The sequence below is a fragment of the Colius striatus genome, chromosome 25 (genome assembly GCF_028858725.1).
Source record: "Colius striatus isolate bColStr4 chromosome 25, bColStr4.1.hap1, whole genome shotgun sequence".
NCBI lineage: Eukaryota > Metazoa > Chordata > Aves > Coliiformes > Coliidae > Colius > Colius striatus.
This window is the reverse complement of record NC_084783.1, coordinates 4,168,304-4,193,645: the sequence shown is the minus strand read 5'-3', so window position 1 is coordinate 4,193,645 and position 25,342 is coordinate 4,168,304. Positions and strand designations below refer to the sequence as shown.

At 62.5% G+C, this 25,342-nt stretch overlaps 2 protein-coding genes across 3 annotated transcripts in view; one reads left to right on the top strand and one right to left on the bottom strand.

The window, feature by feature from the left end:
* Positions 1-7,172: 7,172 nt before the first annotated feature.
* IL12RB1 (interleukin 12 receptor subunit beta 1) lies at positions 7,173-12,255 on the bottom strand. The gene is given in 16 exon segments (XM_062014790.1): positions 7,173-7,474; positions 7,607-7,739; positions 7,825-7,918; positions 7,992-8,088; positions 8,213-8,356; positions 8,450-8,596; positions 8,701-8,802; positions 8,896-9,070; positions 9,072-9,104; positions 9,151-9,396; positions 9,471-9,553; positions 9,637-9,747; positions 9,892-9,928; positions 10,425-10,576; positions 10,650-10,813; positions 12,071-12,255. Coding segments are annotated over 16 exon segments (2,175 nt in total). The 3' UTR covers positions 7,173-7,202.
* Positions 12,256-14,585: 2,330 nt separating this feature from the next.
* Positions 14,586-25,342, top strand: part of MAST3 (microtubule associated serine/threonine kinase 3) — a 30,439-nt gene continuing 19,682 nt past the window's right edge. The window contains exons 1-2 of one of the 2 annotated variants that reach the window (XM_062015038.1): positions 14,586-14,658; positions 17,472-17,503. In XM_062015038.1, the coding sequence (XP_061871022.1) occupies positions 14,620-14,658; positions 17,472-17,503 (71 nt within the window). In that variant the 5' untranslated portion in view covers positions 14,586-14,619. Of the gene's footprint in view, positions 14,659-17,471; positions 17,504-22,026; positions 22,154-25,342 lie in introns of those variants that run through there. The other variant, XM_062015037.1, reaches the window with a different exon arrangement.

Sequence of the window (25,342 nt, the reverse complement as noted above, 5' to 3'; positions counted from 1 at the left end):
TCTCATCCCTGCCGGGGTGTTTTCCCTCCGGCTCCACAGGAATCACGGCTGTTCCTCGAGCGCCAGCCCGGGCTGGTGCAGGCAGTGAGCCCTCCTGACAACTGGGGAGAAACTGGGGTCGTTTCATGCCAACAAACACAAGGTCTGGAGCAGCTGGATGCCCGTGTTGCTTGTGCCACACATGTCCCAGGAGCATCGTGCTGCTGCCAGTGGGCACCCCAACTGCTCACCGAGACAGCAGCAGATGTGACCCGTGCCGGGTTTGCCGTGGGCTGCCAGGAGCAAACCACCACCTTTACTCACTATCTCAAACCCAACCCCTTGTATTTCTGGGGCCAGCAGCCTCCTGTCCGAGGTCCCTCGGTGTGGGGCTGCCCAGGCCTCTCACCGCTCCCTCCCTCGGGCAATGGAAAATTCTAATGACTTTTTGACTTGTATCCAGTTGTTTGGGAGCGAGGAAGGGGCTGAGCTCTGAGCACAAACATGTCTATGGATAAACAGCAGCGGCTGTGCTGGGAGGAGGGGGAGGATGGAGCCACCAGCGTCCTGTCTCCCAGCAGGACCACAGAGGGGTGACCCAGAGCCCTCCCGGCAGGGACACAAATATTTTGGCTTTGTTCAAAAAACCCACAACACTAACAACAAAATCTCACCCCTCTCACCCCTCCCCAAGTCACCAGACGGCAGCACGTGACGCGCTGGCACACAAACAGGGGCACGTGGGGATGGCACCGGCCCAGCCACGGCTGAGCTCTGCGGGTGCCACGGCCACGGCTGTGCCAGGGACATGGCAGGATGGGACTTTGCCCCCAGCCCTGCTCCCCAGCCTGGCTGTGGTTGCCATCACTCCCAGGCAATGCTCCACAGGTCGTGCAGAAATGCCCATTCAGTGCAGGGTGCCTGTCTCCTGCCACGTCTCGGGGGACACGGCGAGGTGGCATCCCAGGCCCTGACCACCTTGCAGCTGAAACCTTGCTCATACAGAGGGGTTGGCAGCAGGGAGGGGGCCATTGGCACTGCTGCTCTTACCACTCACACTAACAGTGAGGTCATCCTCTAGCCAGGAGCAGGGGACCATCACCCTCCTCCTCCCCACTCCCACCATCCCAGCCCTGCTCCTGGGACGGGGCAACCCTGGCAAACCAGACCAATGGCTCTGCTCCCTCCTCCCACTGCCCCAACCTCAGAGCCTCCAGAAAGGAGGCTGTACTCCTTTTTTGTTCTTCTCCTTCCCCCTCTCCCTTCCCAACCCTGCAAGAAGCAGCGATTTTGAGCTGATTTCACCAAAAAAACCCCACCAAAGGCAGCTTGTGCCAAGCTCAATTTGGGGCAGAAGAGCCCAAAGCCTTGCAGGGACAGCTGTGCATCATCATGCCAGGGGTGCTGTGCACCCTCCTCCCCATTCACTGAACCTGTTAGCAAGCCTTTCCCCAATTACTTTCAAAGGGAAGGGTTTCTGGGGAGCAGGGAGAGGGGTTTTCCTGCTGAGCAGCTGTGTGGGTGCCAGGGTGTCCTGGTGCAGGGCTGGAGGTGCTGATAGCCCCGGGCTGGGGGGGTTCCAGCCGGCTGGAGGTGGCAGTGGCAGGCAGCTCGGTGGGGAGAGGCTGTGGCACTGCCAGACGGTCCCAGAGGGCCCTGAGCCGGTTTGTGCTGCCGTCCTGATGGCTTTGTGTGTGAAAAAATGAGGGAGAGTCAACGTGCTTGTAAAGAGGAGCTGGTAGATGCTGGGGGTGCAGACTGGGGGGGGTCACTGCTGTTGGTCCTGTGTTTATGGTTGCAAAGCTCTGACAGTTGCTTGCTCTGGACTCAGCCCTTTCCCCGTGTGCACTGATGGGGGGCTGCTGCAAAAGGATGGCATGTATTCTTTTGGGGGAGGGGGAGTGGAAATGGATTGCTCTGGTCAGTGTGGAGCAGTCTATCCTTAGCTCAACCCCAGCAGCCTGCTCGAGAAAAATATGTTTACACTGCAAACCTCTGGCCGTCTGCGCTGCCAAGCAGGCAGGGAATGTGTGTCCTGATAAGGGCAACACGTCCTTCCCTTCCAGATCAGCTGATAGCCAGGGCTGCCGGCCTCCTAACGCCCTGCTTTGCTCACTTTTATTGTTATTATGAAGTTTGTGTTGAGGAAAAGAAGGAAAAAACCCAAACCCCAGCGGCTGTGCGTTGGCTGCTGCCAAAGCTTGGAAAGCTGCGGCTGTGCCAGGGGCTGAGCTGCCCCGGGGCTGAGAGTGGCCATCTGAAATCACTGCAACTGCAGAAAGCAAACATTTCCGTCCATCCCCCCTGGGCGTTTCTCACAGGCTGCCAGAGAAGAAGGTTTCTCACGGCTTCTCCCTGGCTGGTTGTGCTGCGTGGTGCAGGGTCCCTGTGGGATCGTGCACTGAGCTCTGAGCATCTGCTGCAGCCCCACAGGGGATGGGGCAAGCTGAGACCTTCTCAGTGGGGGGTGGATGGAAAACCCACCGAATAGACAGTTTTGATACATCTTTGAGTCATTTTCCATTCTCGCCTTTGGAAGTAAGAGTTGCTCAGGGGAGGGTGCTGCAGCAGGAGAGCTCAGCCCATGGGAGCAGGAAGGAGCCAGGGCTGCTGCGAGGCCACAGGCCCTGTTTGCAAAGTGAAATTGCAGTTGTTGTTGTTGTGACACCCGAACTGTTGCGAAACACGGCTGCTGAAATCCCCGTGGCTTTCACAACAAGCCGAGGCCAGCTGTGACCAGCTGTGAGCCCCACAGCCCCTTCCTGGCTGCGCGGGCACAGAGCAGCTGCCTGTGCCAGCCGAGCTTGGGGGGTGATTTTAGAGGGGGAAGAACTCCAAAAGCTGTTTTCCTTGGGGAAGAAAAGCAATTCCCCAGCTGCAGAGGGGTTGTTCTGCCCAGAGGATCTGCTGGCCCTCCCAGCCAAGGGGGATTTGCAACCCTGGGCTGAGGGTGGATGTGCCTGAGTGAGATGCAGCCCTTCCATTCTGCCTAAACAATAACAAATATCCTAGGGATTGGTTTGTTTGCTTAGAGATTAAGTCAAAGCAGCTCCTGAACGGTCACCTAATCCCCCCGGGAGCTGGTGGCATTGTTGGTGGCGGCAGTGGTGGCATTTTGCCCGGTGAATAATTCTCCTCGCTGCCACGGCTCGTGGTCAGGCTGAGCTCACACACCTCCCTGGCATTAGCTGGGCTCCCTCCCTGGGCTCCCTCCCTGGGCTGCTGCTCGGGGAGGGAGCAAGGGTGCAGGGAAAGGGAAAGGGGCTGGGAGAGGGATGGATGAATGGCTGAGGGAAGGGGCTGGGACAAGGGCAGACAAGGGGAGGGATTGCAGGGTAAGAACCTTCTCCCCAGGCTGTTGCTCTGCAGGGTTTCCTAGAGGCTGGGAAACAAGTTAAACTCCTCAATCTGGGAACAAAACCTCAGCCCAGACCTGCAGGGACAGCCCTTGCCTTCCCTGGGGCTCAGCTCCCCCCTTTGAGAGCTCATGTTTATGGGACTGTAGCAAACCCCTGCAGCTGCTTTGTGGTTTTCCTCCAGTGCCAACCTCAGCTCACATCCCCCGAAATCAGGGAGCCCAAAGCAAATCTCCAAACATCTTCCCACAGCTCTGGCTGCCTCACCACGTGCTGCCTCGGGATGCAGCTGAATCTTCCCCTCGGTCAGAGCGAGCGGAGGCGGCGCTGGGTAAATCCAGCCCAGTGCCATGGCTGGGACCCCGTGGGACTGGAGTGGGGGCGGACAGGGGATGGTTTTAGACCTTTAGGACAAGGCTGTTCAGTGTTTGACCTGGCAAATGGCACCTTAACCTATGGTGTTCAGGCAGTGCTCACACTGGTGGGTGTAAAGAGCTGCATGGAAACAGAGATGGGCAACAGTAAAAGGCCCAGCAGGAGGTAATCAGACATTCCCCTCTCAAAATAAAACACGCTGGTGTCTTAAATTGGCTGCTTGTAGATGTCAGGGTGTGTGCTGGCTGCTGGGACTGCTCAGCTCTGCTTGCCTGGGGGAGCCCCAAAAGGAGGGGGAACCAGCTGGAGGGTTGGGCAAGGAGAAACCTAATGAAATCAAACCAGGGCCAGTGGAGAGTGTTGCATGTGGGAAAGCATCACCCCATGTAGCAGCACAGGCTGGGGAATGAACTGTTAGAGAGGAGTGTATGGGAAAGAGACTTGGGGGTGCTGGTGGGCAGCAGGATGAGCAGGAGCCAGCAACAGGCCCTTGTGGGCAAGATGGACAATGGCAGCCTGGGGTGGGTTAGAAGGGCTGTGGGCAGTAGGTCAGAGAGGTTCTGCTGCCCCTCTGCTCTGCTCTTCTGAGACCACATCTGGGATATTGTGTCCAGTTCTGGGCCCCTCAGTTCCAGAAGGACAGGGAGCTGCTGGAGAGAGTTCAGTGCAGGGCCACAGAGATGCTGGAGTGGAGCATCTGCCTTGTGATGAAAGGCTGAGGGAGCTGGGGCTCTGCAGTTTGGAGAAGAGCCTGAGGGGTGACCTCATTGATGGTTACAAATGCATCAAGGGTGGGTGTGAGGAGGCTGGAGCCAGGCTGTGCCCAGGGATGGCCAATGACAGGACAAGGGACAACGGGGACAAGCTGGAACAGAAGAGGTTCTAAAGCAACACAAGGCAGAATTTGTTCCCTGTTGAGGTGAGGGAGCGCTGGCAGGGGCTGCCCAGATGGGCTGTGGAGTCTCCTTCTCTGGGAACATCCCAACCCAGCTGGATGAGTTCCTGTGTGCCCTGCTCTGGGTGCTGCTGCTCTGGCAGGGGGTTGCACTGGATGAGCTTTGCAGGTCCCTTCCAGCCCTTGAGATTCCACGACTGTGTGATCCAGCCACGCATCCTCCATCGCCCTGTGCCTGGCCTTTTTATTTTCCCCCATTGAAGTGACTATTTCTCTGCTTACCCTGGGGCTGTGCTGGAAGGAGCCCTGATTGCATGTAACGAGTTGCCAGTTCTCAGCCTGGGGTTGCTGGCAGCTCTCCCCAAGTGTAACCGATGCCCCAGGGTATGTCTGGGCCCCGATGGAGGAGGGGGGAAGGTTGTGTCCTGGCTGTGAGAGCTGCCCCAGCAGCCGTGCTCGGGTCACTGGGCTCAGAATGGCTCCCAGAGACTCGTTTGGAAAAACAATCCTGTGAAATTTAAACTAATTAGAAAGTCCCGAGCCACTCGCTCGCACTAATTGGCAGCACTGGATTAATTAGCTTTCCCCAGCACGCTGCCTGTGGGCTCTGGTGGCACTGAGCACTGGCCAGTGGGGCTGGCAGCGAGGAGGGGAGATGTGAGCAGCAGCAAGAGTAGGACCAAACCTGGGAGGGTGACCCCATGGGGGCAATGTGGGGGGTCTCCTCTCTCCCCCCTCCTCCCTGGGGTGTTTTTAATGCAGCAGTTGGGACTGTCTGTCCTGGCATGAACTTGTTCCATGGACAGGGACAATTAACTGGCAGCAAGGCTGGCCCTGGGCCGGGCACCATCACCCAACCGCGCTGAGCCCTGACTCTGTTCCCCAAACTGGCTGTAAACAGGGGCTGGGACTGAAACCCGAGTGTGTGCTCACACCAAGCCAGTAACCCAATACTTCCTCCACACGTGGCTGGCCTGGTGTGGCCTGCTGGCCAGCAAGCCCAGCATGGCCCAAACCCTCTGACATCCCCAAGTCTCCAGATGGCTTCCTGGGGCTGGGGGGAGCCCAGCTCCCTGTCCTCCGGGGATTTGGGGTGGTGGCGAGAAGGATGGAGGGTGCCAGAGACGCAGAGTCCCGTGGGGCGATGGCGGAGTGGCAGGGAGGGAAGGATGCAAGCGCTGTGCTGGGAGATGCAGAAGCAGCCTGGGGACAGGGGGCTGGTGCCACCTCGTGGTCCCACCAACAGCTGAGCTGCTGGTGCTGGCTGCTGGCGCGTGTGGTGAGCATGGGCATGGTGTGGGGTGCAGCCGGGCCCCCTGGCCACGGGAATGCTGCCGTCACCGCCGCCCCCATGCCAGGGAAGAGCCGTGAATCCCACCTGACACACAGGTCACACAGGAGGCTGTGCCGGGGCTGTGCCGGCACGGTGACACAGCGGGGCTGAGGCAGAGCCGTGTGCCGCTGGCTGAGGCAGAGCCGTGTAACCGTGGCTGAGGCAGAGCCGTGTAACCGTGGCTGAGGACAGAGCCATGTGCCGGTGGCTGAGGCCAGAGCCGTGTAACAGTGGCTGAGGCAGAGCCGTGTGCCGCTGGCTGAGGCAGAGCCGTGTAACCGTGGCTGAGGCAGAGCCGTGTAACCGTGGCTGAGGCAGAGCCGTGTGCCGCTGGCTGAGGCAGAGCCGTGTGCCGGTGGCTGAGGCCAGAGCCGTGTGCCGGTGGCTGAGGCCAGAGCCGTGTGCCGCTGGCTGAGGCCCCGGGGCCGTGTGCCGGTGGCTGAGGCAGAGCCGTGTGCTGCTGGCTGAGGCCCCGGGGCCGTGCCGCCGTCTCTGCCCGGATTTCCCCGCGCCTCTGGGGTTTTTCTCATCCTCGCTCTTTGCACTCTCAGCAAGTGAAACGCTGCCTCAGGCCCTGCGCCCAAGGCAGACGAAACCACAAACCGCGCTTCATCTTCAGCAGCATCTCCGGCTCTGCCCCAGATAAGGCCGGAGGTGCTGGCGCAGCCCCATGCCGGGGGAGCGGCGGCTGCCGGCCCCAGGTCACCCCGGCCCGGCCCCGCTGCCTCCTGGGCCCTGCGCTCCCCTCTGGATCCTTGCTGCAGCTTGCCTGGGCGTGCAGGGGAAGCCAGTTCAGCCCTGCTGCCTCCTGCAGGAACTTTAAGTTGAAGTGTGGGGGATTTTATTTATTCTTTCTTTATTTTTGCATCTCTTTTGCGGGTGTTTGTGGGTGTTTGGTGCTGGGGCTGCCTGTGGCCTCATCCTGCGCGGGCAGCACCAGCCCTGGCTGCGGCAGAGGGGCAGATGGGTGGGATGAAGCTCTGCTTCCCTTCCCACCCTGGCTGAGGAGCCACCCTCAGCCCCAGCCAGGCTCTGCCCTTCTTGCCCGTGGGAAGCTCACGGCCAGATCCTGGCCCTGTGCAACGCTGCATCTGCTGGCATCATCTTCTGTGTCCTGGAAACCAGAAACCCCCTGATGGTGCTGGTGTGACCTCAGGTCCATGAGGTGGGTGCTCAGCACCCCCTGTGTGTGCTGAGCGTCCCAGGGGACCCTTCCTCATGCCCCTCCTGCCAGCCATCCCCACTGCCCCCACTCTGGTCACGGCTACAGCACCAACTTCTCTGGAGGTACGTCCCTGATGATGACAGGTTTGTCAGAGATGAGCAAGGCAATGGGGATCAGCGGCTGCTGCACTCCCTGCCTCCCCTCCTCCTCCTCCTCCTCCTCCTCCTCTTCCTCCTCACTGGGTGGGTGGCTGGTGCTGACTGGCAGTGTAGACCCCACTGGGCTCAGCAGCTCCTGCCTGCGGTAGGCAAAGGGCAGCTCCTGGCAGCATGGTGGGCACAGCACTGCCAGCTTGTCAGCCACAGCACCGGGCTGCAGTGTGCCAGGCTGCAGTGTGCCAGGCTGCAGTGTGCCGGGCTGTGGTGTGCCAGGCTGCGGTGTGCCGGGCTGTGGTGTGCCAGGCTGTGGTGTGCCAGGCTGCAGTGTGCCAGACTGTGGTGTGCCGGGCTGTGGTGTGCCAGAACGTGTGCCAGGCCATGTGCTGCTGCCGGTCGTCTCCTTGCTGGGATTCGGCTCTGTCATTAGCAGCTCTGCTGGGCTGAATCTCTCCGAGGGCTCCACGAAGCCCAGCCAGGGCTGGCCCTGGGGGTTGGATGTGTTTGGGGTGACAATGTCCTGTGCCAGGGCCATGCACCGTCACAGGATCTGGCCCCTCTTGCACCTTACATCTCACCTGGCTCACTTCACTGGTGGCAAACTGGATGGCTTTGCTGCCCACGGGTTTGGGCAGGGGTGGGAAAAGGAGGTGGCGAGTCCTGAGGAGGAAGAGGATGGTTGGTGAGGGGCTGAGTGGCCAGAGCCGGACAGGGACAAGGGTGCTGCCATCACCTCTTTTTGTTCAGCTGGTAGACAGCAGCCAGGATGGGGAGACAGAGAAAGATGCCCATGTACTTCAGGTTGGATTTCCATGCTGCTCCCTGGGAAACTGGGGACAGACAGGGCTGGGAGGGGGCATTTTCACCCCCAGCATCCCACCTGGGACACGGGAGCCTTGTCAGGTCAGGAAGCCCCACGGGCCCCAGAGATAGGAGAGGGTTCCCAGTCATTACCCAGTGCCTCGGTCTGGAAGTGCCAGCGGGCACTGCAGGTGCCCCTGCTCTGCGCCGTCACCTCCCACACGCCCACCCTGTAGGCTGTGCCGGGCCGGAGGGCCGGGAGGGTGTAGTGTGATGCCACGGCGGCTGCTTCACCATCTGGGCAAACCGCAGTGAGTGAGCAGGATCCTGGCGCTTGCCAGGCACTGCCCTTCTGCTGCCCCTCGGGGATCTGGGGAGGGTCACACTCACACGTCACTCTGTCCCCCTCGGCTGCGTGACAGATGAGGTACTTGGCCAGTGCCCCGGGACAGGCGGCGCGGGGGGACGGGCTCCAGCGCAGGGTGACGGCGGCATCGCCGGCGCTGGCGTTGATGCGGATGGGCACGGCCAGAGAAGCTGCACGAGATGGGGGAAGGAGGGATGTAATAAAAAAGAGGGAGGATGTCAGGAACTCCCCAGCAGCACCTTTTTGCAGAGGTGCTGTGGGTTTGCACACGTACCGTTGCTGGCGTAGTGGTGCCGCAGGGCCAAGGTGGCCCAGCCCCGCGCCGGGGCCCAGCCGTGCACGGCCAGGCGGTAACAGCCCGGCACTGCCAACACTCCTGGGGCAGGAACAGCGAGTGCTGGTTAACCCCCTGCCAGGATCCAGCCCCTGGTAGGGGGGGATGGATGGGAGGCTCGGGGTGCTGCCTTGCCTCTCTCCTCATGGATGCTCTGGGCAGGGAAGTCCCCTGGGGTGCAGTTGCCCTGGTTTGGGGCTTCCTGCAGCAGCTGCTGCTCGAAGCAGTAGATGGAGCCGGGGCTCGGTGCTTCCCACTGCGCCGTCACGGCGCTGCCGGCCACGCTGATGTCCTTGAAGCCAAAATCTGGGATGAAACAAGGGGTGTGAGGGATGGCCAGCATCCTGCTCCTGGGAAACCACCTCTCTGGAGGCTGCCAGGGAGCTCAGCCCTTCCCGTGGGGCAGGTACCTGCATGGTGCTCTGCTGGCACCAGGAGCTGCCGCGCCGGCCCCGGCCCAACAGCGTTGGCAGCCGTCAGCAGGATTTCGTACTCTGCCCCGGAGAGGGTGAGGTTGTGAGCTGTCACCTCCCTCCCCAGCACCACAGCGTCCTCCTTGGGCAGCTCAGCACAGCGGCACGCCGCCATGCGGGCACGCAGCGTGTAGGTGACGTTCCCTTGCTCCTCAGGGGCTTGCTGGGGGAGGGAGAGGCTCAGGGGATGAAATGGTGGAGGGACAGTCAGGGGTTCCCCGGGGGATGCTGCCCTACCTGCCAGCCCAGCCTCAGCACCCGCTGCCCATCTCTGCCCAGTTGTCCCAGCTGGTAGCTCAGGGCAGGGCTCTCCAGGATTTCTGCAAGAGGAAGGAGTCCATCTGGGTTATTGGCATTTTCAGGAGCTGCTGGCATCCCACCTACTTCCACTTCTCTTGCTCACCCTCAGGAACAAAGATGGAGCTGCTCCAGTCACTCCAGTAGCTGCTCCAGTGTGGGGGTTTGTGCCGGAGCTGGACCTCAAAGGCACCGTGTGCCCCCAGGGTGCAGGTCACTAGAACAGGGTGGCAGGGTCAGATGGGGGGTGACACCCCCCTTTTCCCCAGCTTTTGGCCATCCCAGGGTGCTGGGAGGCTGGGGGAGGGCAGGGCAAAGCCAGGAGATGCTTGTCCCCTGCATCCCTGCAGACTCAACCAACCTGAGTCATCCTCATCCCTCACCGTCTCACACATCACCTGCAGAGAGAAGCGGGGGCCAAGGCGCCCACCCAGTAAAACCAGTGTGTTACTGGGGTATGTTGCCCCATGTCCCCTAACCATCCCAGGGGCTGGGAGAGCCCAAGGGGGTGCAGGGGATGTGATGACCAGGAGGATCCCCTCAGCTGGGGTACCACAGCTTTGGCCTTGAGTTTCCCTCCCCAGCAGCAGTGGGAAGGGATTGGGGGGGTCCCTGGCTGCTGGGGGTTCACTGGGGACAAGCATCTGGATTTCACCCATCATCATCATCAGCCTAATCCGGGGTTTTGCCTGTGTAATCCCTGTGAGTCCCAGCCTGAGCCTGTGCCGGGTGCCAGCGTGATCCCACGGCTGATACCGCAGCGAAACAGATGGGACACGGAGGGGTTTGGGAGGGGGCGATGGCATCATCCAACCCGCGGCTGCCAGGGTGCTACAGACTGTCCCGGGAGTCCCTGCCAGCTGTGGCACACACCATGGCACATGCCATTTGTACCTGAGTCCAGTGGTGCTCAGCCCTGCTCCGGAACCGAGCCTCCCGCCGCGGCGGCCGGTCCCCGGGGCGACACGGTGCCCACGGCACGCGGAGCCGCAGCCGCCCGCCGCTCCTGCTGAAGGGCAGCCCGGTGCGAGGCGGATCCGGCTTCACTGCAAAGAGTTGGAGGGTCTGGTGGTTATTGGTGCTGGTGCCGGTGCCCGGCACAGCCCCACGGGCACTCACCAGCCTTGTCAAGGTACAGCGTGAGGTTGGGGGTCCTGTGGCCCCCCCAGCGGGCCTCCACCCAGGCCGTGGCGTTGGTGAGGACGTAGACTTGCCGATGCATCAGGGAGTACGAGGTGCTGGAGCCCACCTCGAACTGCTGGCACCGCCTGGGCGTCACGTAGCTTCGGGGTAGGGAGCGGGAACAAGGTCAGATCCTGATCAGGCAGCACTTGGGATGGGGCAGGCACGTGTGTCCGTGTGTCCTCGTGTGTCCCCACGTGTCCTGATCCATGGGCTCCCCGGGACACAGTGCCCATCCCCACCACGGTGCCCATGCCCACCATGGTGCCCATCCCCACCAAACTACCCATCTCCACCACGGTGCCCATTCCCACTATACTGCCCATCCCCACTATAGTGCCCACCCCCACCACAGTGCCCATCCCCACCATACTGCCCATCCCCACCATGGTGCCCATCCCCACCACAGTGCCCATCTCCACCATACTGCCCATCCCCACCACAGTGCCCATCCTCACCACGGTGCCCATCCCCACTATACTGCCCATCCCCACCACAGTGCCTATCCCCACCATACTGCCCATCCCCACCATGGTGCCCATCCCCACCACAGTGCCCATCTCCACCATACTGCCCATCCCCACCACAGTGCCCATCCTCACCATGGTGCCCATCCCCACTATACTGCCCATCCCCACCACAGTGCCCATCTCCACCACGGTGCCCATCCCCACCACGGTGCCATTCCCCACCACAGTGCCCATCCTCACCATACTGCCCATCCTCACCATGGTGCCCATCCCCACTATACTGCCCACCCCCACCACAGTGCCCATCCCCACCAAGGTGCCCATGCCCACCACAGTGCCCATCCCCACCATGGTGCCCATCCTCACCATAGTGTCCATCTCCACCATACTGCCCATCCCCACCACAGTGCCCATCCCCACCACGGTGCCCATCCCCACCACAGTGCCCATCCCCACCATGGTGCCCATCCCCACCATGGTGCCCATCCCCACCACGGTGCCCATCCTCACCATGGTGCCCATCCCCACCACAATGCCCATCCCCACCACAGTGCCCATCCCCACCATGGTGCCCATCCTCACCATAGTGTCCATCTCCACCATACTGCCCATCCCCACCACGGTGCCCATCCCCACTATACTGCCCATCCCCACCACAGTGCCCATCCCCACCACAGTGCCCATCCCCACCATGGTGCCCATCCTCACCACAGTGCCCATCCCCACCATGGTGCCCATCCCCACCACAGTGCCCATCCCCACCACGGTGCCCATCTCCACCATACTGCCCATCCCCACCACGGTGCCCATCCCAACCACAGTGCCCATCCCCACCATGGTGCCCATCCCCACCACAGTGCCCATACCCACCACGGTGCCCATGCCCACCAGAGTGTCAGGAGGTAGGAGGTGTTGCCAGCGGGCCCGAGGGGTGCCCAGGAGCATCTGAAGGAGCGGGAGCCACACGACTTCCAGCAGGAGAAACTGGAGGCTGCGGCAGTGCCTGCAGGAGAGGGCAGTGCTGGGGGTCCCGCTCCCCACAGCCGGGTGGGATGCAGCAGCGGCTCAGCCATCGCCGGATCCCCCACGGGATCGGAGCAGCCAGGTGGGTGATTCTCACCCCAAACCCACCATCTCCCCCTCCCCGGGGCCTCGCCTCGGCTCCCGCCTGCTGCCCTGACTCGGTCCCTGTGCTTTCAAGTGAGCGTTTCCACAGCTCCCCAGCCCTTATCGCCCCCCGATCGCTCACTGAAAGCCGCCTGAAGTTATCTCTCATCTCCCAGCACCGCAGGAGCAACTCACCGCCCCACGCCAGCGCCGCCAGCAGCCAGCCCAGCATCAGGCAGCCGGGGCTTGGTCCCACACCGGATCCGGGGCTCGGCTGCCGGCTCCCCCAGCACGCCGTGAGTTCCCTCCGTGGCAGCTCCTCGTGTGCCTGGTGTTTCCTCTTTGGCTCAGAGCCGGGCTGTTCCCAGGCAGGGCAGGGAGTGAGCTGTGAGCGCCTGCCTCACTTTTACCAAAAGCAAAAGAGAAAGCAACCCAAATATCCCTTTTTTTCTGCCAACACACTCACCGGCTGCGCCGTGTGCCGCGGCCACACGGCCGGGTGAGAAGTGCAAGGTAAGCGAAAAACAAAGAGGTCTTGGGGTTTTGGGGAGGGTTTTGGCTTTTTGGTTGGTTGTTGCAAACTTCAGGGCAGGGTTTTGGATCCCCTGCTTGAAACTGGGTGAATGTCGAGTGGCTGCTCCAAAGTTGGGGTTTGGGGTTTTGGCACGGGCTGTGCCCATGTGGCTGTCACCGGAACGGGGCTCCTGTGCCCATCCCCGGCACCACTTGTCCCTCGTGACGGTGAACAAAGGCGCAGTGAGGCAGGAGAGCGCGGTGCCACGTCAGGCGCGTGATGGGGCGGGTGACCCAGGCCGGCGGAGCCGGGTGGCACCACGGGCAGCACACAGAGTGCCCTTGTTCCAGAGAAACTGTCCCCTTGTGTGGCTTGAGCTGGGGGCCGGGGGCAGTGGTGATGAGAGCGCTCCCCACCGGGACCCCTCCGACCCGCTGCTGCGGGCATGGCCAGGCTGGGCCCACAGAGCGTCCCCTGGCACCTCCTGTTCCTCTCTCCCTGTGTGCTCCCTCCAAGTGTGCTGTGCCAAACTGAGCCGTACCAGGCTTTGCTGTGCCACAACGTACAGCATGACTGTGCTGCACCAGGATGGGTTGTGCTGTGCTGTGCTAAACCGGGCCAGGCCATGCAGTACAGGCTGTGCCATGCTGGGCTGTGCTGTGCCAGACTGGGCTGTGCCATGCTGGGCTGTAGTGGGCAGTGCTGTCCTGTGCCAGGCCATAAGGATTGTGCTGTGCCATGCCAGTTGTGGGACAGACCTGGAGCAGAACAACATCAAGCCAGGAGGCTCTGTGCCCACCCTGTGCCCTGCTCTGCCAGCTCCAGGCTGGCTTGTGTGGTGCCGTGCTGTTCCATGTCATTCTAGCCCTGTTCCACGCCAGGCTGTGCCAGACCCTGCCGTGCTGGGCTGTACCAAGCCAGGAAGGCTGTACCAGCCCTGTACTGTGCCATCCTGTACTGTACCAAGCTGTTCCAGCCCAGTGTCATGCCAGACCTTGCCATGCCAGCCTGTATCGAGCCAGGACTGTACCAAGTCAGCCCTGTGCTGTACCATGGCAGACCCTGCTATGTCATGCCATCCTAGGCTGTGCTGTGCTGTGCCAGGCTGTTCCAAAGCTGTGCTGTGCCATGCCAGGCCCTACTGGGCTGTACTGAGCCAGGAAGGCTGTGCCTGTCCTGGACTGTGCCATTTGGTGCTGTGCCAGCCTCATGCTGTGCCATGTCAGACCCTGCCATGCTGGGCTGTACCGAGCCAGACAGACTGTGCCAGCTCCAGACTGTGCTGTGCATTGCTAGCCCCACATCACACCGTGCCAGGCCCATGCCATGCCGTGCCATGCCAGCCCCGTGCCATGCCATGCCAGCCCTACATCATGTTGTGTCAGCTCCATGCCGCGCCAGCCCCTTGCCGTGCCATGCCATGCCGTGCCATGCCGTGCTGTGCCAGCCCCGTGCTGTGCCGTGCCGTGCAGTGCCGTGCCGTGCAGTGCCGTGCCGCGCCGTGCCGTGCCGTGCCGTGCCGTGCCATGCCGTGCTGTGCCATGCCGTGCTGTGCAGTGCCGTGTCGTGCAGTGCAGTGCCGTGCCGTGCAGTGCCGTGCCGTGCCGTGCCGTGCCGTGCCGTGCTGTGCCAGCCCCGTGCCGTGCCATGCCGTGCTGTGCAGTGCCGTGCCGTGCCAGCCCCGCGCTCGGTGCAGTGGCGCCACGGGGCCGCTGGGGGGCGCCCCGGGCGGTGGCGGGGCGGACCGGGCGCACCGGGCGGAGCGGCCGCGGCGGGAGGCGGCGGCGGCGGCGGCAGCGGCGGCGGCGGCGGCGGGATGGACGAGCCCAGCATCCTGCGGCGCCGGGGCCTCCAGGTGAGCACCGGGAACGGGGCACCGGCGGCGACCCCGGGCACGGCGGGAGGGAGCGGGGGGAGCCGAGCCCCGGTGAGCCCGGGGTGAGGTGAGCGCCCCGGGTGTGGGTGTGCGAGGCGCCGGAGGGGTGCTGCTGGTGACGGAGGTGCCCTGGGTGGGTGTGCAAAAAGTGGGTGCCGTGAGTGGGAGTTGGGTGCTTTGGGTGGCTGTGTGCAAGGGGTGGGTGCTGCGGGTTGGAGCTGGGTGCTCTGGGGTGTGTGTGCAGGAGGTGGGTGCTGTGGGTGGGTGAGAAGTGGGTGCTGTGGGTGTGTGTGCAGGAGGTGGGTGCTGTGGGTGAGAGGTGGGTGCCCTGGGGGGTGTGTGCAGGAGTGGGTGCTGTGAGTGGGTGAGAGGTGGGTGCCCTGGGGGGTGTGTGCAGGAGTGGGTGCTGTGAGTGGGTGAGAGGTGGGTGCCCTGGGGGTGTGTGCAGGAGGTGGGTGCTGTGGGTGGGAGCTGGATGCTCTGGGGATGTGTGTGAAGAAGGCGAGCGCTTGTGTGTGAGTGGGGGTCCTCTGGGTGCATGGGAGGTGGGGGTTGAGTGTGACAGCTGGGACAGGAGCAGGGCACCCAGTGCCAGGAGCAGGGCAGGGTACAAGCCCCAGCCACGCTCTGGGGTGCTGGTGGGGGGCACTCAGCTGTAAGGGGGCTGGAGGCTCCCGTGGGAGTCACTGCAGCCGCACACACCATACCTGTCTGTGCCAAACCACTGTGCCGGTGCTGATTTGCCCCTTCAAGCAGCCCCCTTTCCATTGCCCCATACTCCTCCCCCAGCAGGGCGAGGGGCACCCATCCTTCCTGCCCATCCCACACCCGCTCCCGCTGCTGTGCTTGGAGGGGTGAGCAGCAGGATCCCCTGCAGCTCCCAGAGCCCAGCGCTGAGCCTGATTCTCCTCGTGACCTCAGGCCTCCATCCCCAGCTGCAGGAGGGAGCTGCAGTGAGCAGAGGGCCCAGCCTGAGCTGTCGGGCTGGTTGGAGGATGGCACAGTGCTGCCTTCATCTGAGCTGGCAGCTCCGAGGGGCAGCTGCTCTCTGCCGCACGCTCAGCCCGGGAGAAGAGCCCAGTGCTGGAGCTGCTTCCCCACGGCTGCCGATGCACCAAGCCACAGATGGGGCCTTTGGGGCTGCTGGCCATGGGTGTCACTCCTGGCTACCCGTGGGAGAGCAGAGCCACGGGGCCATGGGGCTCTGGCTGTGTGCCCATAGCCCCGTGGCAGCTGGGCTGAGAAGGGCCACTGAGCAGTGGTGCTGTCCCTGATGCCATCCGCACAACGATGAGCCGATGGATGGTTCTGACTCACACCAGGACCTGCTGGTGGGATATGCACCGTGCTGGATGAGTGCATTGGGTGCTCTGTGGGTGCTGGCTCTGTGGGGCTGCCCTGTGCAGGTCCCTAGGGCCATTGGAGGATGCTCTGACTGGCCCTGGGGATGCAGCATGGCCCAGCAGCCTCTGGATCTCATGGGCAGTGGGTACCACAGGACTCCTCTGTGCCCCTGCACCCATAGATGGGGGGGGCTGTGCTGTGGGACTGGGCTGAGAGAGGGTGACAAGGCTGCCTGTCCTCTCTCTCACTGTCCCCTCTGCACATGACTGAGCTGTAAAACCCTCAGTGTGATGCTTCTCTACTCGGAGGCTGGTGGCTGTTGACACAGTCCTGGGTGTGAGTGGAGATCGAGGCTGTTCAACAGTAGGGCTGGGTTCAGGTGCCAGGGGCCTCCTGCTCCATGCCAGGACCCTGCACTCCCTTCCCCAGCCAAGGTCTGGGGCCCCCCAGTGCTGCTGGTCCCCCATTCCCACCTCAGGCACCCACAGCACCCCAAGGCGCACACACACTCGTGTGCCTGGGGGCTGCCGAGTCCCTGTGCACCCAGGCATGATGTCACCCGTTGCCATGGCGATGCTGCTGCATCACTGCGTTGCAGCGTGCCTCAGCCTCGGGATTCCGCAGGGGCTGCGTGGCGTGGGCAGCAGGATGGGGCACCAGCACCCCACTGCGGTGTAGGGTGCATGTAGGTGCTGCCATGTGCTCCTGACATGGGTGGCAACAGCCCCTGTCCATGAGAAACCCCCCTGCCCGTGGCAGGGACATGTCAGAGCTGCTTAAGGGCACAGTAGTGGGCAGCGGTGGTGGGAGCAGGATCAGGGTGATGACAGGGCATTATCCAACACATGCACCCATGTGTGCCAGCATCCCACAGCATGCCAGGCCACGCACACAGCGTTCCCATGGGATCTGTGCCACCCTCTGTGGCGTGCCCAGTGGGCACTGGGGCTGTGCTGGGGCTGGCTGATGCCTGCCCCGGGTTTCCTGCCTGCGCGGCTGCCCTTTGCCTTGTTGCACCATCAGAAGCAAACAGCCGGTGGCTGCAAAAATAAACAGCGTGGGGGCCGCTGGCTGCTCCCCACATCCGGGGCTGGGGGCAGAGGCTGGGGGACAGGCCACAGCCACCATCCCGGGGCCACGCTCCAGACAGGTGCTTCTCCTGCTCCAGCATCCTCGCTACCAGGCCTGGCCTTGGGGCCACCAGCCCTGGGGACTTTGGAAGATGTGCCCTTGCACTGAGGCTGGGTGGGTGATTCGTCACCCTCACCCAGCGCGGCGGAGCCGGGACACCCCGGGCATGGTGAGCAGGGACTGATCCTGTGCTGGCAATGCAGGGGATGGTGCTGGGCACGTGGCTGTGGCTGGCAGGAGGTGGGGATCCCGCACATGGACACCCTCCAATGGCTGGGGCCACGCTCTGAGCCTGCTTCTTGCTTTTCTTGTTGCAGAAGGAGCTGAGCCTGCCACGCCGAGGAAGAACGTAAGTCCCTGGGCATGGGACAGGGCATCACTGGGAGGGACGTGGCACCAGCACCTTGAGGGGCACAGGGATGGGTGCTGTGCCCGGGGTGGCATTGCTGTCTTCTCTTACACTGGAGGAATCTGATTGTGTGTGCTTGGGTGTCCTGGGATGTTCTGGAGTGGGCTGTGCTCTGCTGTGGGTGTATTGGGGTGCCTTGGTTCTAAGTTGTACTGGTCTGTACTGGTGTGTGGTAGGAGGCTGTTGTGAAGCTGCACTGGATTTGTGTGTTGGGGCTGTTCCTTGCAGAGGCTGTACTGGGGCTGTGTTAGGGAACACTGGGGCTGTACTGGAGCTGTGCTGGGGCTGTACTGGAGCTGTGCTGGGTTGCAGTGCCTCAGCACCAGCAGTGTCCCAGTGTCTCGCTGGAATGGGACGGATCAGGGCTGTGGCTGGACCGCGCCGGGATGCGTCGGGTTAAGGGGGGGCTGCCGTGCCGTGCCGTGCTGAACCGTACCGTGGTGAACCGTTCTGAGCCGTGCCGTGCTGAACCGTACCGTGCCGAGCCGAGCCGTATCGTGTCGTGCCGAGCCGTGCCGTGCTGCAGGGGCGGGCCTGGGCCCGGCGGGCCGAGCCGTGAGCCCCGGCGGAGCCGCCGCCGCCGCCCGCCCGCGGGAGCCGCCCAGCGCGGGGGCAGCCGGTGCGGCGGGAGCGGAGCGGAGCGGAGCGGGGCGGCGGCGGCGGCGGCGGCATGAAGTCGCGACGGGACAGGCTGAAGATCCCCTCGCTGACCTTGGAGTGAGTCTGGGCCGGGCCGGGACGCTCCGGTACCGGCCCCGGGGGGAGGTTGAGGCAGGGCCCCGGAGCATCCTCATCGTGGAGCATCCCCATCCCACTGTATCCCTGTCCCACAGCATCCCCCATCCCAGTCCGTCCCCATCCCGCTGTATCCCTGTCCCACAGCATCCCCCATCCCAGTCCGTCCCCATCCCGCTGTATCCCTGTCCCACAGCATCCCCCATCCCAGTCCGTCCCCATCCCGCTGTATCCCCGCCCCTGGGATGCACGTCCCAGCTCTACTTCCTGCATCCACAGCCTTGGATCCCCCCAGTGTCCCCCTCCCTAGAAGCACCAGACCACTCAGTGTCTTTGCTGTCCCCCTCTGTCCCACTCTTGTCTCCCCACCCTGCCTGTGCCCCTCAGCCCTGATCCCCTGGTTCCAGCCCCTGCCTTCCCTCTGCTCTGGGCCCCTGCTTCCCCTCAGCCTGCCCAGCTGGGGAGCTGAGCTGCCAGAGTGCCCACTGGCACGCACTGACACCAAGCTGGCACATCTTGCCTTGCAGCTTGTCTCCGAGCAGCCAGAGCCCGACACTGCTGAGCCCCTGCAGCCCTTGCAGCCCCTGCAGCCCCTTACTAACCCTACACCCCTGGAGGTAAGAATCCCCCCCCCCCAGACCCACCCCAGGCTCTGAAGCACCAGCTCTAGAGAAGGAAGCAGAGGGGGAAGAGTTGGAGACAGGGTCAACAAGGTGGCCTTGGAATGCCTGGGAGAACCCTGAAATCATCATTTGTTTTTGGCAGGGCAAGTGGGGCAATGTGGCTGGGGTCTGTCCCCAGCCCTATGCACCCCAAAAGCTGCTTGGCTGTGCCAGTGGTCTCCATCTCTGCTGCCATCAGGTCCATTTTGAGGACTCCAAACAGGAATGCCATGATGGCAGCTTGAGATCAGGCTCCGAGCATCCCTGCTTTGAGGGGAGACCGCCTTGGAATCAGGCTGGGACAGAGCACAGTGATGGGAGTGTGGATGGTGCCAGGAAGCCTCCCTTGCTGCCTTTTCTGCTCTGTCACAGAGGGGTGGGAGGTGGGAAATGCTACTCTGGAGGATGGTGCCCTCCACCCAAAGTGCCACCAGCCCCTTGCAGTGCCCCACTGGCTGCTGCCATTGTGGCTGGACCCTGCAGCACATGCCGGCTGCGCTCTGCCCCGGGAACAAGGTGCAGCGGGCTGTTGGCAGGTTGTTGGCAGGTGTTGGCACCCAGCAGTCACACCCCCAGCCCTGTGCCCAGTGGTGCCAGCATGGCAGGGCTGTGGCCTGCCTGGCACCCATGGGTGATGCCGGCTGCCTCCGTCCATCTGCCAGTGCCGGGCAGAGAGGGAACTGGCTGAGCTCTGCCGCTGCTCAGCAACAGGCAGAGCCGTTTGCTGTGGGCAGGAGCCAGGCTGCTGCCCGCTCGGTGCCCATGCACAGGGCCCTGCCCGAGTCCTGCCTGGCCACCCCTTGCCCACAGTGACCCTGGCATGTGAACAGACAAGTGTGGCCACGCGGCTGCTCAGCCCAGGAGTGCGGGAGGGTGTTTCTGTGACATGGTGGGGATGGGATGAGGAGGATAGGGATGAGGATGAGGATGAGGATGAGGATGAGGATGAGGATGAGGATGAGGATGAGGATGAGGATGAGGATAGTCTGTCTGGAAGTGCCCCTGGGGAGGATGAGGATGAGGATGAGGATGAGGATGAGGATGAGGATGAGGATGGTCTGTCTGACAATGCCCCAGGGTGCCTCCATGTGCCAGCATCTCATGGCTGCCAGGCAGGAGGTGAGGAGAAGCGTGGTGCCATCGAGCTCAGTGCTGTCCTTTCACCATACAGAAACCCTGCCCAAACCCACCAGCCATGGGGTTTCTGGCCATGGCACAGGCTGACTGTTGCCTGGTGAGCGTGGTGATGCCAACCCATGTGGCTCAGGAGGCTGCAGCAGCCCCAAGTGAGCCACTGTGCGAGGTTTTGCCACGACCGCTGAGGAGGGTGGATGTCCCTGGGGCTTTGCTCAGGATACCCTCAGTTAAACTGGAAAGCTGGTGTGTGAGGGAGGTTGTGGGGTGCTGGGGTGCTTGTGGGGCATTGCCAGGTGTGTGCCCCCCAAGCACAGAGTCGGGGGAGTGCTGCCATCCAGGGGAGTCCCAGGCTTTGGGGTCACCCCTTCTGACTTCTGACTCGGGGGGTGGCATTTGTGCCTCTCAAATAGATCAGCAATGCATGCTGCATCTCCATGGTAACCCTGACCCCATTTTGGGGCGCTGCCCTATCTCTGTGGTAACCCCAAGCCTCCATTTTGGGGGTGCTGCACCACCTCTGTTGTAACCCTGAACTCCTTTTGGGGTGACGTCCCATCTCTATGGCAACTCTGAACCCCTTTTGGGGTGATACCCTGTGTCTGTGTTAAACCTGTCTCCATTTTGGGGGGGGGCTACCCCATCTCTATGGCAACCCTGCCCTCATTTTGGGGCACTGCCCCATCCCTATGCTAACCTGAGCCCCGATTCTGGGGGGGCTGCCCCATCTCTACGGCAACCCTGCCCTCATTTTGGGGTGCTGCCCCATCCCTATGCTAACCTGAGCCCCAATTCTGGGGGGGCCACCCCATCTCTACGGCAACCCTGCCCTCATTTTGGGGCACTGCCCCATCCCTATGCTAACCTGAGCCCCGATTCTGGGGGGGCTGCCCCATCTCTACGGCAACCCTGCCCTCATTTTGGGGTGCTGCCCCATCCCTATGCTAACCTGAGCCCCAATTCTGGGGGGGCCACCCCATCTCTACGGCAACCCTGCCCTCATTTTGGGGCACTGCCCCATCCCTATGCTAACCTGAGCCCCGATTCTGGGGGGGCTGCCCCATCTCTACGGCAACCCTGCCCTCATTTTGGGGTGCTGCCCCATCCCTATGCTAACCTGAGCCCCAATTCTGGGGGGGCCACCCCATCTCTACGGCAACCCTGCCCTCATTTTGGGGCACTGCCCCATCCCTATGCTAACCTGAGCCCCAATTCTGGGGGGGCTGTCCCATCTCTACGGCAACCCTGCCCTCATTTTGGGGTGCTGCCTCATCCCTATGCTAACCTGAGCCCCAATTCTGGGGGGGCTGCCCCATCTCTACGGCAACCCTGCCCTCATTTTGGGGTGCTGCCCCATCCCTATGCTAACCTGAGCCCCAATTCTGGGGGGGCTGCCCCACCTCTACGGCAACCCTGCCCCCATTTTGGGGCGCTGCCCCATCCCTATGCTAACCTGAGCCCCAATTCTGGGGGGGCTGCCCCACTTCTACAGCAACCCTGCCCCCATTTTGAGGTGCTGCCCCATTCCTATGCTAACCTGAGCCCCAATTCTGGGGGGGCTACCCCACCTCTACGGCAACCCTGCCCTCATTTTGGGGTGCTGCCCCATCCCTATGCTAACCTGAGCCCCAATTCTGGGGGGGGGGGCTGCCCCATCTCTACAGCAACCCTGCCCTCATTTTGGGGCGCACCCCCATCTCTACAGGGACCCCAACCCCATATCGAGGCGCTGCCTCGTTTCTATGGTAACCTCCCCGCTTTTGGGGGGGTGCTCCCCTCGTCTCCATGGCAACCCCGACCCCGTTTCGGGGCGCTGCCCGTCTCCACGGCAACGGCGGCGCGGCCGGGCGGGAAGGGGCGGGCGGCGGCGGGAGCGCGGCCCGGCCCCGGCCCTGCCCCCGCCTCGGCCCCGGCGCCGCCGCCAGCCCGTGCCGGTGGATGCGGCCGCGGCCCGGCGGGGCCGAGCGCCCGCCATGTCGGACCCGAGCTGCTGGGGAGCCGCCCCGCCCGGTTACCGGGGCCAGCGGGCAGCCGGTGCCCTGCTGCAGCGCTCCAAGAGGTACCGGCGGCCGCGGGGGGCCGCGGGGGGCCGCGGGGGGCCGCGGGGGGCTTTGTGCGTGGGGTGTGTGCAGCGGCGGTGCGGGGGCTGCACCGGGGGCGGCCACATCGTAGGTGGGAGGGTGGGCACCGGAGCACATGGGGGGTGGGTTGTGCACTGGTGGGGGGGAGTGTGGTTGCAATGGGGTGCATGGGTTTGGGGGGCTCTTTACACCGGGGAGGTGCCCCCTGGGGTGTATGGTGTAGGGCAGCACACGGAGGGGTGTGATTTGGGGGGAGGCATCTTTTTGGGGAGTGTTGGGGTGGGCTGGGCTGCGTGTCAGAGGGTGTGTGGGTTGGGAGCTCAGTGCCGTGGGGCATGTGGAGTTTAGGGTCCTGGCTCATTGAGGCATGCACATTTTAGGGTGCTGTGAGCCAGTCCCCCGAGGGGTTGGGGCTCTTTGCAGCAGGCTGCATGTTGGGGAGGGTGGTCTTATGTGTACAAGGGGAGAAATACCCCATGATCCCCTGCACAGAGGTGGACACCACACCAATGGGACATGTCCTGAGCAAGGGTGAGGGTCCCCAGGGTGCCTGGGGCGGGTGCGAAGGGGCCAGTCCCTTGCAGCCAGCCGTGGGCAGGGCTGCAGGGAGGCAAAGCAGGGGACAAAGGGCTCACACACCCTTCAGCAGTGGGGCTGGGGCAGTGTCAGGGGCTGCTGAGGTGCACAGAGGAGTACCTCAGGTCTCCAGCTGCAACACCAGGCTGGACTCAGGCAGGTGGCTGGGATGTGTCCCCAAGGAGTGGCACAGGCAGCTCTGCTGACGCTGGGAGAGGGGCAGTGAGCACCCACTGAGCCCCCTGAGTGTGGGTGGTGGAGGCTGGCAGCTCCATCCAGCAGATGTGGGGTGCTGTAGCCGGCCCCAGTATAAAACCCCTCCATGGCTTTATATAAAAAAGGTGTTCAAGGCAGTGCGGAGGCAGGAGGGAGACATTCCCATTGTGAGTGTCTTTCAGTGTGACTGTGGGCTGGCACAAAGTGACATGGTTGCTTAGCAAAGGAATCCATCCAGCACCGATGCCACGAAGGGAAGGCGCCTGCGGCACCTGCGGCGCGTGGGGACGGGAGGGGGGACCCTTCATCAGGAACAAAAAGGGGCTGGATGGAGTTTTCCAACCTGGAGTGGCCGAGCTGAGGGGGCTCTGGGAGAGATGTGTAATTGGAGAGATGATCTGGGCAGTCATCTGTCTGCAGATGATGAGGCTGTGATTGTCCTGAAGGGCAGCGGATTTGCTTCTGTTCTCATCGGTGTTCCTGGAATCCACAGCCAGCACCGGTCTGGCCTATTTTACGGTGGGCAGAAGGCATATGATGTTACTTAGTGGGATTAAGAGGTCTGAGGGATCCTAATTTCCTGTGGGTGGATGCTGAGGTGGCTGCTAGTTCCATGGCTGTCAGGACTCTTCTTCTCTGTGGATGCTCCCCGTGGCTGTTCATACCTCGCACGCTGCAGGGAAACGTGACAGCAGATGTAACAGGTACCATTTCCTACCCACTGCTGGGAAACTGCTCGCAGGGATGTGCAGGGATGCAGCCCAGGATGGGGGACAGTTTTCTTTAGGCTGTTTTCTTGCAGTGCCAACTCTCTACTCAACTCCTTGCCATGCGATGCCCCGCGAGGGTTTGGGGTTTTGCTCCGGGGAGGCACCCAGCCTGTTGCTGGTTAGTGAGAGCACCTGCAGCTCCAGGCTTTCAGCTGGGGAGGGGGCCAGGAGCCAGCACAGCTCCACAGAGGGATGTTGGGTGCCTGGCAGGGTTGTGAAGGTGTGGTGGGGTTGTACATGTCTCGTGCCAGGTGTTGCCTTTCACCGCCCAGGCTCCCGTCACCGAGTCACGGAGGAGAAATGTCACGGAGAAGGTTTCAATGTTAAACACAAACTTATCCTGCTGGGAACTGATTTTTCCAGGGGTGATCCACAGCACTTCCTTATATCTCCAGGCATGTGAGCACCATGTGCCTGTTTGGGGGATATGGAGGAAAACTGTCATCCCTGGACGGGCAGAGGAGGCAGCGGGAGTGCCAGCCCTGGAGTGCCAGCCCATGCCCTCAGCCATGCAGCGGCAGCGGGGCCGCCCGCCTGCCCTTTGAGACTGCACCCGCTCCCTTATCGGCCCAGCCCTGCCCTCACGCTGCTCTCACCACCCTGCACACGCCTTGCCCCAAACCACAGCCTGTCTGCCTGGTATTTGCCCACCAGTGATGCCCAGCGCCAGGCTGGCACCTGACACAACTGTCCTGGGAAGTTTTAGGGGTGGGATGCTGTGGGAGAGGAGCAGGATGCTTCAAGCCACCCCGTGCATTTCCCAGTGGTGGCTTAGCCAGACTCCTTGTCACCCAGCACCTCTCACCTGGATACTGGCAGAGCCATTTGCCATTTAGAGACATTGGTGTTGTGCTGCATGGCCAGATCCTGCCCTTTGCACTGCTCCAAGGAGCCAGCCCACAGGGAGCCGCTGGATTTTGGAGAACAAGTCTTATGAAAAGCAGCTGGAGGAGCTGGGGGTGTTTAGCCTAGAGAAGACAAGATCACTCTCTACAACACTGATGTCATGACCACTCTCTACAACTCCCTGAGAGCCGTAGTTAGGTGGGGGTCGGTCTCTTCTCTCCAGTAATGAATGACAGGACACAAGGAAATGGGCTCAAGTTGTGCCAGGGGAGGTTTAGATTAGAGATGAGGGGAAACTTTTTCCCTGAGAGGGTTGTTCAGCATTGGAACAGGCTGCCCAGGGCGGTGGGGGAGTCCCCAGCCCTGGAGATATTCAACAGAGGCACAGATGAGGTGCTGAGGGATGAGGTTTAGTGATGGGCTTGGCAGGGTGAGCTGAGGAGTTGGACTTGATCTTAAAGGTCCTTTCCAACCATAATGATTCTGTGATCCTATGATTTCACACTGACTCCTGCCCACAGACATCCTGGCAGTGTCGTGCCATATCATATCATACCATACCATACCATACCGTACCGTGCCGTGCTGTGCCATGCCATACCATGCCATGCTGTGCTGTGCCATGCCATACCATGCCGTGCTGTGCTGTGCCGTGCCATACCATGCCATGCTGTACTGTGCTGTGCCGTGCCATACCATGCCATGCCATGCTGTGCCATACCATACCATGCCATGCTGTACTGTGCTGTGCCATGCCAT